The following is a 16,689-nucleotide window of genomic DNA, read 5'->3' as shown; positions in this document are numbered from 1 at the left end:
AAGCAAATCTTATCTTTTTTGGCTTTATCTCTTGACCTGTTGCTCACAGCGTGTTGGAACAGCGCGCAATCGATTCCTCTTGCAAAATCACATACATATAGTCTATGGACGAATTCATTCCAGCATCATTCAAAATTGTCAAATATTTCAATAAAATCTGAAGGGTCTTTCATCTTCAGCCTTATTTCTTCGTGCGAAAAATCTACGTCTCAGAAACACCTTCACACAGCTTTCAAGGTTAGCCTTGCATCCCAACTAATTCAAAATTGTCGAAATTCCGACCGAAAAAATGCGAAGGGTTTAGTTTTGTACTACTTGCTCTCTCAAGTGTCTAAAATTTCCACACCGTTCAATTTGTATTATTATTTCGAGACGCGTTGGTCGGGTAAAAAAGAACTAAACAGAGATATGTGTACACAGTAGAGACGATGAAAGGAATACCAAGAAATTTTTTGTGTTTCGGTTCCAACCTCTGAACCCTATCCGAAATTTTTTCAATATTCGACTAAATTTCAGGAAATGTGATCTCTCATATATGATATGCAGACCAAAGAATGATTTTTTGGTAAATTAATTCTTTGTCATCATCCGCCTGCACTCCTCAAAAGCGTCTAAATCTACCTTCGTATATTTTTGTACCGCAAAGTTACATAAAAAGTCAAATAAAGCTAAGATCAGGGACTCCAAAAACTCATGCATTTACTGCCATGTCTCATCTGGTACCTTCGAGGACTACAGTTAAACATTTATTTCTCTTGTTAATATAAAATTACACGCTGTATAATAACATAAAACAGGTATCTTACAATATTTCACAATAATAATTATAATAAGTATAGTATCATTTAAAATAACGATGACATTGTTCACGTGTCATTGAGCCCTTGATCCGAGAGTTTCAAGATCAGGGTAGCTTTCGATCATTTAAATTTAAAGGGAAACGCGTTCCCGGCCAGAGGGTATCATTTTTTTTTCCACCAATCAACATTCTACTCATAGAAAATGTACCTAAATACATCTATACAAGCTAGGGTGTATTAAGATTCTCGGTTCGCGAGTATTGGTAAATGATTTGATTTTTCACACACAGCTCACGTCGACACTTTGAATTCCATGATTCATTCAGCGAGAATCTTGAGTTGTACTCATTACTGTCCTTGCACAACTCATTTTGAAAAGTATATTTTTCGATAAATATCACATTCCTTATATTACACAAATTTTACACCCTACTACGCTCTTGATTTTAGTTGTTCGCACGAAACCGAAGCATCAGCGATGCAACGTTTCGTCTCTGTACCACGGTACTTTTTTTGTGACCGCTGATCTCCCGATTCGACGGGATGTATTCTTAAAGATACTCATTATTATCACTGAATTAATTACATAAATACACGCTATGTACATTGGTTAGTTTCAACAATAATTAAAACAATTTCTCTCTTACAAAACTGTAGTTACACACTGCGTCAAAACTCTGACGTAATGGTAATAATTATAGTACTACATAGGTAAAACAGTAACACACCTATTCAATATTTTATATCAGTGTTCAGCTACATAGTATATTTATACATATAACACTTGACGTAGAAGAAAATAAAAATCAAAGTCCTCTGTTAGGGATTCGTACATATGCGGCAGATATTTACAACATTAACAAAACAAAAAGGAAAAAAAAAATGATACAAAGAAATGGACAAAGGGGGGCGAGAGAACTCATGTTATGCCATTATAATATATCGATACACCCTGCCGAAGAAGGGACTTAAATAGCAAAGTAGCGAACTACACCTTATAAAATATAGCCGAAACACGCTATATTCAAGTTAGTCAGCTTAGATCCATAGCCCAAATTTCTACACACAGCTGAATTTGACACCTGAAAATTCAACACAAGAAAAACCACGTGAGTATGTGACGAAGAAGAAAATAAGACTAACACTAAAGGAAAGCGATAGAACTATGGCAGCGTTGCGAAAACGATAAATGAGATATTATCCGAAATCAGAAATGAGAGGTAAGCCTATTTTCGTTGATTTTTTTAGGTACCCCCAACGATTCTTGTTATTCATTCAGATTTTTCACAACGCACGCACAGTGGATCTGACAATAATCGTTACCTGAAAAGAAGATGGAAAGACTACATAATAGATATATTAATCTAGAAAATGCCGGAGCTATCGGAAAAGGAATCATTATCGCTATTATATCGCTAAAGTGGCGTAAGTTTATGTGTGAATACCATCGTCACTGGAATAGCAGTTGTGGCAGTGGAGTTTGTGATTCCGTACACGTACATCGGTGCCCATCCGACCGTCGCCGAGACGGACGTGACAGACGCAGCACTTGAAGCATTCCATGTGGTAAAATAATCTCAAGCTTTCGATTATCATTGCGGCACCACGACCTGTGCACAAACAAAATGTTGATCAGTCATTGGAACAGGAATAGTTTTATTTACCACATTTTTTTATGCCACGTAAGTCACACTCGAGTCAAGAAGTCCCTATACTATGTTCACATGCCACAAACCCTATTTTCTACACTAGCTCCTGTCAAGTACAAGAATATTGTATAATTGTTACTGACACTTATAGTGCTCATGAAAACTACAAAGTATTTGAGTTGTTGACGGAGGTAGCGCAGAAAGATTATTTCCAACCGTCGGGAGACGAAGGACGTTGTAATAAGTATAAAAATGATATCCAAGCTGTATGAATCACATAGTGTCCGTACCGAGTTCGTCACCACAGTGCGAACATTTCTTCTTCCCGCTAACGCTGAGCATCTTTTCTTGGGATTCTGCGCTGTTGGTCGTTATTTGTTGCTGAGCTCTCTGCTGCTGAGGTTGAAGTGGTTGTTGGGCCTGATGTTGAGCAGATATGTGCTCGTGGCTCGAGCTGTGTTCCAATCTAATGTGGCAGAAAAATGCAACGAATGAAATCGTCAAATTGACGCAGCGTGAGTACGTTTTCGTGTAACGTCAAATCGTATACCTAGTGACGAGGAGGGGGGGGGGGGGGGGGGGGTTATTTTGTAACTTTATCCTCACTTCAGAAAAGCGACAAACATCATTTGGGCCAATCAGGAAGCCGCTTTAAGCGTTTGTCACTTTTATCACGGAAGACAAAGTTGCAGAACGACTCTCCTGGCTACGCTCCCCGGATACGAAGAGGATAGTTGCGATACTAGGTGATATGTCGTACCTTCGTCGTGGAGGTAGAGGTTTCTCTTGTGCTCGGTTCTGCACTCTTTGGGTCAACGTTTGAATTATGGAATCTGGGAGTGGTTTGTTGTCCTGGACTCTCGGCGAAGCACATTGCATGCTGTACGGAACCGAAGTCCCCGTAACGTGAGATTGAACCTTTCTTGGTGATCGCTGATTCTGTTCACTTATACGACGCTGTTCGGCCTCCTGAAAATTAGGGACAATCGTACAGATCAACAAGATATCTCACTGCGGTAACGATAACGGATTGAGAGGAAAGAAAGTTGAAAATAAGCGACAATCCTCACCTGGACGAGCCAGTGCTGATAATTCATGTCCTGGGCACCCCTCGGGACGTCGCTTTTTCTCCGCTGCACCCACTGATCGCCTTGAACGATGCGAGGCCTCGGCGCCGCGCTGAGAGCCTGGAGGGTCTGCCTGGTCATCTGCTGTCCAGCATGATTCGACAAAGTAGTTGCGGAGGCGCTGTGACGCAATGACGCGTCGACCTGTTGCGGAATGGAATCTGCCGACGGCATGCGGCTGCTCCTGTAATCGATTCGCAACATCGCGTAAGTATCAGAAAAACCGTTCTCAAATCGATCCCGCATTCGTCTCTGTGTAAATAAGTACACCGTCACGAGGGCCTACAGCTACAGTAAATCAATAGTCAGCCACAGCGCTGACGCTGGCACGATTCATTCTTTTACACAACGGTACGGACGTGGATATCAGCTGAATGTATCTACGATCAATACGGTGTTACGTGATCGCCTGGCCGGAAATTGAACAGAATTAATTAAGCGTTGATATGTAATATGTATGGACTTTCGTCTGCAGTGGCCAGACTGGCGTGTTATACTCACAATCAGTCTTTCCTGGCTACAGCTCAGGGAGGAGGCTTGTTCCAAAACTTGGTCGTCGACCGACTAAAAAACTACTTGGCGGGAACAAGTAGAATCGCAATCGTTGGTGAGCTCACCTTATTGTAACGTCTCGTTGCCTCTGCTCCACCAATCTCAGGGGTTTCGCAGGTGGTATCGGGGGTGGTGGTAGTTTCCGTCTCTGACTGTCCTCGAGGTTTGGCATAGAGGACCTGTAATTGACGGGAGGTAGGGCCTTGAACTGAATCGACGGAGTGTTCACAGGCGCCTGCACAACGTCCTGCATGGACTTCCACTGCTCCCGCAGCTGCTCTGCGAGCTTCTGTTGCTTCTGTTCACGATATGCCAAGTTGCTACGCTGCCGCTTCAGCTCCTCTTGTTCAAGCTGAAGAAGCTCCCGTTCCACACGAAGTACTTCCTGCGAAAAATTCGTAGAAAATGGTCAAGGTAATCGGTTCCAGTGACGAAACATGGGAAGTGTGGTTAGGAAAACTCCAACAACGGAAATTTTCTTACCCCAGAAGCATATTCGTCCTCGTGACAGCTCAGGTCAACCAAACCAGTACTCAGCGCCTTGTTCTATAAAGGATCAAAGGAAAGACCATCTGTAAATTCTTGCGGTATGGGCGCAACGAAAATAAAGTGTGGCACAATAAAAGAGATCATGTGTGAAAAAGACTTCAATTAAACTTGGGGGGGGGGAGGGGGGGGGGCTTGGAAACGGAATTTGAAATAAGAAACCGGTGACTCACCTCTTGATCCCGTATCTGATTTTCGATCGTCCTCAATCGTACCTCAGAGTCTTGACGTCTTGTTTCAGCGCTCCACCTTTCTTTTTCCTCGGGTTCTTCCGCTTGGGCTTTGAGCTGTTCCTTGACGCAACGCGTCTCAGCCCGTCGTCGTTCCGCTTCAGCGATGGCGGCTGCAGTTTCCTCCTGCCGCACCGTTTCCGCTTCCCGTTTACGGTGCACCTCTTCCTGCTTGCGAATATTCTCGTCATTTTTCCGCAGCGTATCTTCCTGACGGCGGAGTTCCACCTCTTGAGCACGCTCACGCTCCAGCTGCATCTTTTCCTCCTCCAGCTCGCGCAGCTTGTGGGCCAGCTTCTCGCCTATAATGTCACTGGAGCAAAAACATCGCGAATGCGAATACATGTGCTTTTGACAATTACAATGAATCGACGAGGATGACTGAACGAATTAAATATTTTTCTGCCGTACCTGTTTGCCTCGCCAGTGTTGCCGTACCTCCACTGTTCTTCCTTCTCCAGCACCTCGATGATCTCCCTTTCCTTCTTCGTGATCTCATCCTCCTCCGAGGATGTCACACTGGCGCCGAAGGGTTCACTGCTCTGTCGGCTGTGTTGCGACATGTCGGGGCTGATGGTCTGCTTGGTCCAATCCTCGGCATGACCGAGTTCGACTCCGGAGTCACGTTCGTGGTTCGAGTCCTGTTCGTAGTTGCTGTCCGTGTCGTAGGAACGGCGATGAAGTTGCTCGACGCGTCTTTCTTCGGCAAGAATCGCTGCCATGTCCGGCGGTTTTGCAACGGTCAGTTCTCGCTCCAAGTCCTCGTCGTTACCCTGTTACGAGTCACAAATTAGATTGCAATAAAGTAAGTGTAAATTTAAAGAAATCCTCACCCCCTCGATCCCTAGAAAGTCCGATCGCCTCGTGCGCAGCTCTTTCTTGATTCTTCTCGTGGAGTTCAGTCGGCGCAAAGGTTCGACCAGGACGCCTTCCTCGTCGCTGAGATCCACCGGTGGCGGGGGTGGCTTTTCCTTTGGAGGTTCAACGCTCGTCGGTGGTCCAAGGGGAAAGGCGAGGCTACTCGTCACAATTTCTTCGTCGCTCGAGAGATTCAGGGTCAAAATCTGAAACGAATAATTCGTGGTTCATAAGGATTTCGCTTCAAATAAGACCGATGGCCTCGTTAGGATATGTAACGTAAGTTTAGAGATTCACCAACAACGTGATCGCCTGTTATTCGTTATATCTCTGAAAAGGTTCGGCGGGTGAATCAATAACTTTATCAGGCTTTGTACACATCGGTGATCCGACCCACCTGCTTTGACGTAGGAGATAATGGACTGAGGATTTCCATCTCTTCGGCCGTCAACGATGCCTTGCCAAATGTTAAGGTCAGAGGTCGAGGTACTTCCTCCTGCGCAGCTGCTCCTGGGGCGCTTGCTGCCTTCGCCGGTTCGTTCCGCGTATCGTCAACTTCCGGAAGCAAATCGCGATCGTGCGAGAGATGAGGTGTTTCAATCGGTGAGGTGACTCTGTTCGATTCTTGGACGATATCCAAGGAGGCGGAGGTTTCCTGGATGAAAAATGTGCGGAGATACTGGTTTAGTTAAGCACACTTCTTAGAAATTCATGCGAACAATGCTATTATAACATTAGTATTCGTTTCCTTGACACATCGTGAAAGTTTCACATACTCAGAGATCGCGTTGCGCCTCGTGCTCGTTTAACACAATGATTAATTAACGCGTATAGTTTTACCCTGTAGTAACGGAGGTGCACATCTTTCATGGAGGCTTTGCCGTGCGTGTGAAACTGAGACAGCAGCGAGAGGCACGAAACGAATTCTTATGTCACTAAGCGTGCAAACACCGTCTACCAACAGTTACGTACGCTCAATATACGGTACGGTGCATGAATCTATCTAAGAAAAATTAGTCACTCAAAGGTTGCCGGAAGCTATAAAAGAATCCCAAGACTTATAAGTCACACGCTGTATTTAGTTACGAAATAAAACTGGGGATCACTCAACCATCGCCATACTTGTAAGCACTGTTCGTCAAACAAACAAACGCCAATCTACCATTGTAAAATAATTTAATTGACAGTTGGTTCGGAATTTTTCTCGACAACCTAAGCTACCTACCATAGTAAACGTTCAGCAAGCTCCACGTGGTTAACCCGGAAACTGCAACGACTAACCGCCAAGACCGAGAAGTGAGAAATTAATCTGCGCACGAGGTTATTTACTTATGGGCGAGGGCCAACCAACGTGCAGAAAACAAGTCACACAGCGCGACACTGCGAAATAGATGCTTCAGGCAGTGACTGAACTCACCGTAAGCCATCACATGCCGTTAACGTAGTCGCGGAGACGTTATCAAGGTGAATCGCGGGGAGAGATAACGCCGGACAGGAGAGGCGCACCTCATCCTACGGTATACAAAGTGTAGAAGAGTTCTCCGCTCTCACGGTGAGATCATGCGTGATGGACGAAAACTACGACTGAGTGTCGATAGACACGCCAAGGCAGACTGACAGAGAGTCTGGGAGGCAGATGTTCGTTCTTTCGTTATTCTGTTCGGCCCCGGCCGCAGAGAAGGGGCCCTGCGCCTCTATAAATCCCTGCTCTGTCTGCTTTCCTGCCCGCCTGCCTGCTTGCTTGCCTGCCTGCCGGTTCTTCACGGTCAAATCTACGCTCTCTCCTTCGCGTAGTAAGATTTTTCACGGATCTTTTTTTTCATCAGCTTGAAACACGAGGCTAGGATTCTTGGCTTCCGTGCGATGATAGAGACGATACCTACCGGTCCATATTCCCCCTACTTTGTATAAACGTCTACGGAGCTTGAAGAGAAGATCGTCAGAAACCTAGGTGTCAATTGATTGTCCCCTATGAAATACTTGTCAACAAGTTCCATGGTGTCGGGTTACCGACTTCTTCACACACGCGCGGTTCATTGGAATATAGAAAATGTTCATTTGAATGCAGAAAATCACATAATTGTATTCAAAATTATTAAAGATTATTTATACAGCGAAACATGCGGTGTGAAAGTTTTGACAATTTTGAACACTTTTCCATAGAAATTTCTGTACATCGGTTCTTATCCTCGGCAGATTTTGCCCACTAGACGTAACGGAAAATTAAACAGCTCGCAGGCCTCGTTGTTGATGGCAAAACGCGATACAGTTGCTCGAAACTTGCGTGATGCATAAATTGCGTAGAAATAGTAATCTCTTTGCCGAATTTTTTGGACGCTGAATTTACCGTCAGAGATTAGATATATAGGAAGGACGTGTATTCGTCACGATCGCAGCTTATGTGTTTCTCAGATAGAATGATTCATGAAAATGGCTACTTCCGTGGTGTAATTATTCAATCGATAAATATTCGAAACCCGAGTAGTAATTGCGAAAAGTGGGGATTGTTAGATAATCAGGGCCGTAATACGTTCGAAGCGCTTACGTGTCTTTTTTCCGTATTTCTTTTTCTTTTTTTACGAATTTTTGTGTATAGGAATAACATTTTCCGAATCCTCGTACTTTCATCAATTAACCGGAACTTCCGTTCGGACTGTCCTAGGACCTAAATATTGCAAGCGTTTGTCTCGTCGGGTCTTTTGCGGGTTAAGGTGAGATTGGTGACGGTGAAGACGTCGGCGGAAGTGGGTCATTGTCAGTGTATACAGATACATACGACTGGTGGCCCATTCGGACCAATACAAATCGACGGACCAGTGGGTATAACACCACGTGGTTCGATGATCATTTCTGTACTGAACGATATCCGCATTAAATTTACTTACGAAAGTATCTGCTCGATTTCTCTGTTCAAGCATCAATTACCAACCAGGGCGAATTTTACCTCAGATACGAGAATCCGTTAAATGAAAATTCGGAACAAGGAAAGTAGAAAACAATGAATTGAATTATTAAATTATTGACTAGTTATCGCGTAACAGAGAATACGGTCGTCGAGAAAAACAAGGTTGAAATTGTATACTGTGGAAGAATTTTTTTAGAACAAATTAATAAGCTGTAGAAGGGAAAATAATTAGAGCTGAAACGTATCACGTAAATAGCAGACCAGAGATGGAAAGCGAAGTGACAACAAATAAGATAAGCGGCGATGATGCGTTCACTCGGTAATATGCGATAATCATAATTTCTGTAAGTTATATTTGTCGCAGCTTTAGTGCAAACTGACGCGATAAGCTATCATTGCATAAGCTTCGAGAGACTAATTAACAAATACATCACGCTAAGCACTAAGACTGTATTGTATAAAGTACATGTATAGGTTGCAAAAATGAACTTTGTTTTCTTGTATTTTGCGAGATAAGCACCAAATGGTATTCTACTTAATTCATCGGATGCACTAAATTTTTTTTAATGTAGTAACAATCTGTTATTGGGGTCGAAAAAAGTGATATACTTGCCCACTGATGGTGAAAGATCAAAGTTATACGTAATTATTCACTTTAGTAAAATCATAAGAATATCAAGGCCGATAAAACTTTGTGCAGCTGTTAAGTTTTCATTGTTGGTTACACACAGTTTCTGTTCCTTGATATTCATTTAACTGGAAAAAAATAATTAGCCGTAATCTCGGTCTTGGACGCTATATTCCCACGACTCGTCTTTATTTTCGATCCCAATAATATGACCCAATTTAATAGTTGCAAGTAATGTTTGAATTGTGATCATGCTGTGTCTACGTTTACGTAACTACAAAGCTGGATGGATAAATTTTCACCCCAGTAGAAAACATGTAATAGGATAGTTAAACCATTTCCTTACCTCAGGAAGAGCCCAATCTTAGAATCAAGTAGACAGAATAGAAAATACTGCTGCGGAAACGAAGATACAGGCAGAAACGTAGAGAAACATTTGCTACATACAGAGACAAACAAGGGCAAGCGAAGGGAGAAATTCGTAAGTTTTTAATGAAATGTTGTTGTTTTTTTTTGTTTTTCAAATCTTTAATCATATACGTGTAGCAATTTTATTATATTATAAGTTTGACATACAATGACGAGGTGACTGATTATTAACAACTATTTAACAACCTTACTGATCACCGGGGGGCTCTCTATGTATAATATCTGTATCGTTTCGAATATAATCTTCGTTTCCAGTTTATACAATGCACGTCTGCCATTCGACGATCAACATCGCGGAAATAAAAGTGATAGAAAGATCACTCCGTAATCACGAAAACGCTCTGCATTGAAAGGTTCAAGTCGGTTTTATCACCCCATTGTGACATCACAAGTGGCGCATGACGACTTGATAAGCGAACGAGGCGGGTGAACGTACAGACCATCGCCCGTCGCTACATATTACCTAGGTTGACAACAGCCCGTACATCTCCGGGGATAATAAAAACTAATTAACATGATGTTGCGACGCGACGTGATTCTGCGTGAACAAGTTTAGTTTAGGCTTAGCTGCGTCCAAGTTCACGCGAATTGTAAAAAAACATTTTAATCTCGGACCCTGTTTATTTCCTTGTGATTTCTTCATATTATTATCAATATTATATTTGTTATGATTATTATTGTTATTAAAATTTTAATTTATTACACATAACACGAGATTGAAGGAGGCATTTATGGTTGTTGCAGAAAAATAAAGTTGAGTGGTTACACTTGTATAAAACGTGTGAATATATTGTCCCTGTTAAAGAATAGTCTAGTGGTATATAGATAGAGGTACTCGAATACCGTTTGTCTTGGATGCTAGAAGATTACATAACAATAAATTATGTAACACTAGCTACACAAGTGCGTGCAGAGAATTTCGAAAGAGAAGGTTAGAGAACGAGGACGACAATTGCGTTCTATGCGAATCAATGTGGCGGATGATGACAAAAGTCGTTCAAACTCCGCTGCAAAGACAATGCTTTATTATTTTTCAAATTTCTTTTTGTATATGTTTTTGGCTTTTCTGTTTCTTCCGCAATCGTAGCCCATGCTTTATATAAGGAACATCGATACAATCCAATCAACCGTTAATTGTCCTAGAAATAAGTTAATGCAATTATATATGTTCAATGTTATACAGTGGATCTACTAAATAATAGTAGTAATAATAGTTGGCAGAAGTATTAGATGATCACCAAAGCGATTGATAAGTGTGTATCTGTGCGTGTAAATTGCGACAATGCACATTTTGTATAATACACGTATTTTAGGAAAATCATTATCATTAATTTTGCATCACCTAAATCGTTCATCTTCATCTGATTAAATCGGTTCACTTCAAGCCACGCCGGTCAAACAAACTTTTCAATTTACTTAGATTTTATTCAATCGTTATGTAGGTGTAGGTACGTATATTCATATAATAATGTGCGTTTGACCACACTCAATTTTCGTATCGTTTATTTACATAGTTTAATTATTATATTGCGTGATAGCTCCTCTCTGAAAAGGAATATTGAAACAAGTATTTTTTTCAGTACAATAGGTTGACTGAAGGAAATTTCCTAGTGAGGTAAAACGATTAGGCTGAGGTCAAAAAATTTGTGAAACTTTTAGAAAGCAATGCGTAACCAGAGTAATTTGAGTGGTATCACAGACTTTAGACGCCCAACTAATGGGCGAATCGTTCTTAAACAATCGGAGGCCCAGAGAACGAAAATCTGACAACAGCTTTTACTTACATGGCACTATAGTTCTGTGAGAAGGAACATCTCACAAGTTCTCTGCACTTTCACGTGATTATGCTTGAAAAGATGGCACGTCAAGTGGTATGTAAGACAACGTGAAACAAAAACATGATGTTGCAAAAAATTCCCTCCGGGCAAATCTGGATCTTTAAAAATATTCTGTTCACGGGTATACGTAACCCCCACAAAATAATGATAATTTACAAAAGAGAGCAGCTGTAGAATAGTCGTTGATCAATTTGTTTTCCTGAAATTCTTAGGCGACGAGCGAACAAGGCAACGCTGCAATTAGATCTATGTAATAATAATTAAGCTCGTTCGCAGCCGGCCTTGTGCGGTAAATTCCAACTAGAAGTATCTAACAAATTGACATGAAAAAAACGTTTCGCCGATGTCTCGTCGGCGGTCGGTTGAGAGTAGCCTGATCGTTTGACCTTATACAACGTGTACTACACACATCGGGGAAACGGGGGTTTCTTATATACGCGGTTACTGATTCTTCGACAGCCTTCTGCGCCAGTGAATCATGGGATACATCTAGCACGGGTTACTGGCTCTAGTCTACCGTTACAGGCGTACATGATAAATGTACGTACCTACGCACGACACATGTGTATGTATGTACAGAGAAGATAGACGTAGATACTAGTATTTTCTTAAAGCGGTGCTATTTTGTTCGTCAATTCTAACCTCGTAGTGTTCGTTGTCTCCTACCCTGGCGACTGTGATGAACGGCGTTACCGGTGGAGAAACCAAGGCTTCGCCCTGTGGGACCGACACCTTTTCGCAAACTTCCACCACCGTCTGTCGCCTCTCACCCGATGATTTCTGCCTTAGGGTGGTTATCATCGCCGGAGGAGTGGAAGGCTGAGGGACGGACACTGGAATTTGGGATTTCGGGGATTCACGATTATCGTTCATCTCCAAAGACACGGTAGAATCATTCCCGGGTTTCTCGTCAAGCGATGGTGACGCGCAAGGATTCCCGGTCGTTTCTACTTCCGAGGACGAATTGTTAGACTTTACTAAAGAACTTCGAACTTTCACGGTAGGCAGTTTAGACTGGGTGTTCGTGTCCGGAGACGTTGGCGAATTTGGGGGACTGGAGCTCGGCGACGATTTGAAATTTACCGTTTTTCGCGGCAAAGGGGTTGGTATCTTGGACGGTGATCTCAGAGTCAAGGACTGGGGAGCCGAGGCGACTGTTGTTACCTCAGGTGAATCGGAAGGCGTGGGTGTCAAGGAACCGTTATCTTTTGGTACAACATTCAGCACCAGTGGCTGAAGAATGTTGGACTTTTCGGTATCTTGTTCGCGATCATTCTCCGACGGGCTTTCACTTTCCAGCCGTAATACACTCCGGGTATCATTCACCTCCTCGATATTGCTATTGTTCAGGGATTGTTCGGTAACTGTTTGACGAGAAACGCTCGTCGAATTTAAGTTATCGGTGGTGCAAGGGGGCTTTGGCTTCGGAGTGGGTGTTTGCGGAGGTGTTCTTCTAGGAGGGACCTTTGGACTTTGGTACACGATTGGTCGAGGGGAGGTTGGAAGTTCGGGAAGTGCGCTGCTGGTGTTAGTGGTTATTTTTACCATTGGCCGAGGAGGACAAGATTTGTTAGCAGACAGATCCCCAGAGGTTTCAGCAGTTTCCTAAGAAAATCATATTTACAAAGAGAAGTTAATAGCCCGTAACCAGAGGTTGTTTGTTCAAGAAAAATCTCTTCGTCTACATATTTATGTGAAGGTGCACGAAGCACTGTAAGGTTACAATACCAAGGTGCCAATCTAATGTGAAATCCAAACTACCATCACCGTTGAGATTTGTTTTGAACGATAGATTGAGTAGATATGAGTAAATAATTAAAAAATAAGCCCAAGATTCCTACCTTTTGTGTTGCTGGTTCCGGATCCTTAGCAATAATCTCCTCTGGTTCAGCTGTCTGAGGCTGCACAACGTGTGTCTCCTCGACGTTTTCCGGTACATTTTCGGATTCAGCGTCGTTCGGTAGCGGTTCGGGCTTCTCCTCTATTATTTCTTGCCGTCCAACCGGAAGGACTATTTCATCGTCGATCGGCTCGTCGGCTTGACTGACCGAGCAGCTCACGTCGGCGGTGTGTATTCCCGAGTCCTCGCGATCGGTGTCGTTCAAAAGTTCGGTGGAGGACGAAGAGGCTGGATAACGTCGGGTGTAGTCCAGCTCCTCGAGGCTTTGCACTCGTTCGAAAGTGTCCGGTCCGCTGGAAGCGTCAGCGTCCAGGGAATCGAGGCTGCGGTGGAACGGAGCCCTCGGAACACGATACTCGGAATCTGGCGAAGAACTTCTTTCGCTCGGTGTCGACGTTTCGATCCTTGTCTCGTTATCTCTGTAGGCCAGGGTATGCTTAGCCACGGTACGTTTGTCGACCTCCTTATTCCTCGCGGCGTCCAGTGCACTGAGACGATCCTTGATCGATGTCACCGAGAAATCACCATTCTGACGGGATTCGCGGCCCGCTGCCGTCACGCCTGCAGCTGTGGTGCCGGACTCGTCGCCGCTCGAGTACCTCTCCAAGGTTGATAGCCTCTCCCTCAAAGGGCGAACGTTGTCCAACTCCCCGTTGCTGCTGTCGATTGCTAACTTCTTAGCATTTTTCATTTCTCGCTCGGTCGTCTTTTTCTCCAGGTGTGTCAGTCGCTCGCGGATCGAACTCATGTCGCCGGAAAGTCTGTTCAAGTTCTTGTTGCTCTTTTCCAGGTTTCCACCGTCGTTCTTATGTTTTTCTAAATTCGACAGTCGCTCCTTTATGGACTTTGAACTGGCGAAGTCACCCGACAGCCTGTTGGACTTGCCATCAGAACTCTGCTGCGATGCCTTCTCGAAGATCTCTCGCCTCTTCAGAATGTCAACCTTGACGACCGGCGGTCCCTTGGTCTCGTCACTCAGTTCCGTCTTCGAAACGTTCTCCTTCGACGTCGAGCTACTCGATTCAACCTTGTTGTCGAGCTCGACGAGAGACCTTCTGGGTATATTCTGGGAGACTCTAGAGACGTAACCCCGAATCGCACCTTCGTAGGTGTACTCCTCCGGCTCAGGAGAACTCGCAGTTGCGGTCGTCGCCGAGTCATACTCTTGCTGATTGTGGTTACGATTATTGTGAAATTCGTTCTCAAACGTAGTCGCATTTGTGCGATTGTTTCCGTTCTCGCTCGCAGCGTTGTCCACGTCTGAGTGACTTTTTTCGATCTCGCTGTCCCTGTCGCTCTGCAAACAAGAGAATTTTTTTTTAAAGAGATAACCTTTGCAACGGACTGGTCTCACACTCTTCGCTCGACGGAAAGGCATCATCGGCATTAGAGAATGCATCTAAACATGCATCTGAATGGTATCTCAGAGGACGTCGATAAGGAAAAAAGAAAAACTGATTTGTCAATGACCGTGACTATCACTGCGTAGTCAGGCATTTGTTAGAATTAACTAATATAAATGTTGCAATCTTTTCTTCTACAATCTACGATCGTGTAAATTCATAAAATTGCAAAAGAGATGCCAGTAGTCCGATTAGAGTGAAAGAGTGAAAAACGAATAGAGAAACGGGAGAAAACGAATAGATTAATGAATAAATTTCACTCACAAGCACGCTGTGCGCGTCGTCGTGAGTGTCTCCGCTGACGGAACTTTTTCCACTGCTGGTTCCGATTCCGAGGTCACTCAAATCGTTGGCGTCCTCCTCGTGATATACGGCCAGTCCGACGCTCATTTTCCTTCCTCTGTTGCCCCTCTCCTCCATCATCTCCGAGAACGTTTTACTCCGGCGTCGTTGCCTGTCGTGTTCCTCGAGTTCGAGTTTCTTTACTTCAACCACGCGTTCGATGATGTGCTCCTGACGCTTCCTTCGGCTACTCTTCCAATTGTCTAGGTTCTAAAACATATGATTGCGAAAACGATTTACGGTTACGTTCATGTTCGTGTTCTCCAGGCTTGCCTGCAAACAAATTGCAGCAATGCCTGCTTGCGGCGAGGCCAGTATTGTAATGAAGGAAATCTCTCTCATGAAAGACAATGAATGTACAAGAAGAAGTGTTCTTTAAATTCAATTGGATTCGGAGATGAGTAGCAAGAAAAAAAGTAAAATAAAAAGAAATACTTTCCGAAATTCTTGCTCTTCCAGGTCCCCTATAAACTAATGGAACCATAGACAATGATATGATATTTCATTTCGACTTACCGATTGCCAATCTTCAGGATCCTCGCGCACCTCCTGTTTTATTTTCTTCACCTCTTCCACCTTCTGCAGTTGTTCCTGCGCCGTTCTGTAAAGTGCGCATGGTCCTACTTTGACGAACTGCAAGGGATTCGTGGCCTGTTTCGGGGGTGTTTTCAGGGTCGTCTTCAACTTTGGTGGTTCCGGAGTGATCTAAAACCATGGTAACACGGATATCCATTAAAATGCAATTCATTCAAACCTTTGAATCTCATTTCAATGCTCTGAACTCTACATCGTTCATCTGAGGGGTTATCTATGGAACTATATTGAAATTAGAAGACACACCTTGTTCAATTTTGACCGCAATTAAATAATTTCACGGTTCGCATTCCTTGATTGTTAATTATAGACGTACAGTACATTCAGTTGTATGGCAGCCTAATTATCTCTAATTGTTGGTGCAATCACCGCGTTAATTTCAATTAAATTGTAATAGCTCGTGTGCTTTGTTAAGCATGTAAAATACAATTATTATAAAACAATCATCAACGGTATACGGTAGTATTACTTTTGTTATGACGATGCTGTTACGATAACTGTTATTTCTATTGGCGAATCACAATGTACCTATGCAAGTAGTTGACGCCAACTCACTAGGATACCCGTTAAACCCCGGATTTCGGGTGACAATTGACTCATCCCGATTTAAGCAGCCGTGTAAGTGTATACCTAATTTGAGCACAAGTTTTTTTACCAGAAGCCTAAATATTCAGATTTTCCGTAACGTGGCGTTGTTTAGGAATTCCCGAAAAATTAACGTCAACCACATAAGGTAGCTGTCATTAATATTTGAGGAAGTGCATATTCGGAGTCAACTTTACGAACGATGATCTTGCATCATGATCCGTTACATTCGTCGAGTACGAGTTAAGAAAATATCATCTGCAGCAAAAATCAAGTATACGCATCTACGTTATCGTAAATATG

At 43.3% G+C, this 16,689-nt stretch overlaps 1 protein-coding gene across 4 annotated transcripts in view; it reads right to left on the bottom strand.

Moving 5' to 3' along the window:
* Positions 1-714: 714 nt before the first annotated feature.
* Positions 715-16,689, bottom strand: part of LOC124414962 (uncharacterized protein CG43427) — a 59,004-nt gene continuing 43,029 nt past the window's right edge. For 3 of the 4 annotated variants that reach the window (XM_046896157.1, XM_046896159.1, XM_046896158.1), the window contains exons 3-17: positions 15,724-15,912; positions 15,130-15,417; positions 13,404-14,759; positions 12,205-13,167; positions 6,160-6,417; positions 5,738-5,968; positions 5,316-5,677; positions 4,848-5,217; positions 4,612-4,674; positions 4,194-4,513; positions 3,520-3,760; positions 3,210-3,418; positions 2,740-2,915; positions 2,246-2,410; positions 715-1,882 (exon numbers count right to left, since the gene is read on the bottom strand). In XM_046896157.1, the coding sequence (XP_046752113.1) occupies positions 1,860-1,882; positions 2,246-2,410; positions 2,740-2,915; positions 3,210-3,418; positions 3,520-3,760; positions 4,194-4,513; positions 4,612-4,674; positions 4,848-5,217; positions 5,316-5,677; positions 5,738-5,968; positions 6,160-6,417; positions 12,205-13,167; positions 13,404-14,759; positions 15,130-15,417; positions 15,724-15,912 (5,214 nt within the window). In that variant the 3' untranslated portion in view covers positions 715-1,859. The remainder of the gene's footprint in view (positions 1,883-2,245; positions 2,411-2,739; positions 2,916-3,209; positions 3,419-3,519; positions 3,761-4,193; positions 4,514-4,611; positions 4,675-4,847; positions 5,218-5,315; positions 5,678-5,737; positions 5,969-6,159; positions 6,418-12,204; positions 13,168-13,403; positions 14,760-15,129; positions 15,418-15,723; positions 15,913-16,689) is intronic. The other variant, XM_046896160.1, reaches the window with a different exon arrangement.

Source organism: Diprion similis, chromosome 14 (genome assembly GCF_021155765.1).
Source record: "Diprion similis isolate iyDipSimi1 chromosome 14, iyDipSimi1.1, whole genome shotgun sequence".
Taxonomy (NCBI): domain Eukaryota; kingdom Metazoa; phylum Arthropoda; class Insecta; order Hymenoptera; family Diprionidae; genus Diprion; species Diprion similis.
Note: the sequence above shows the minus strand (reverse complement) of the source record. Positions and strands in the feature narration are given on the sequence as shown.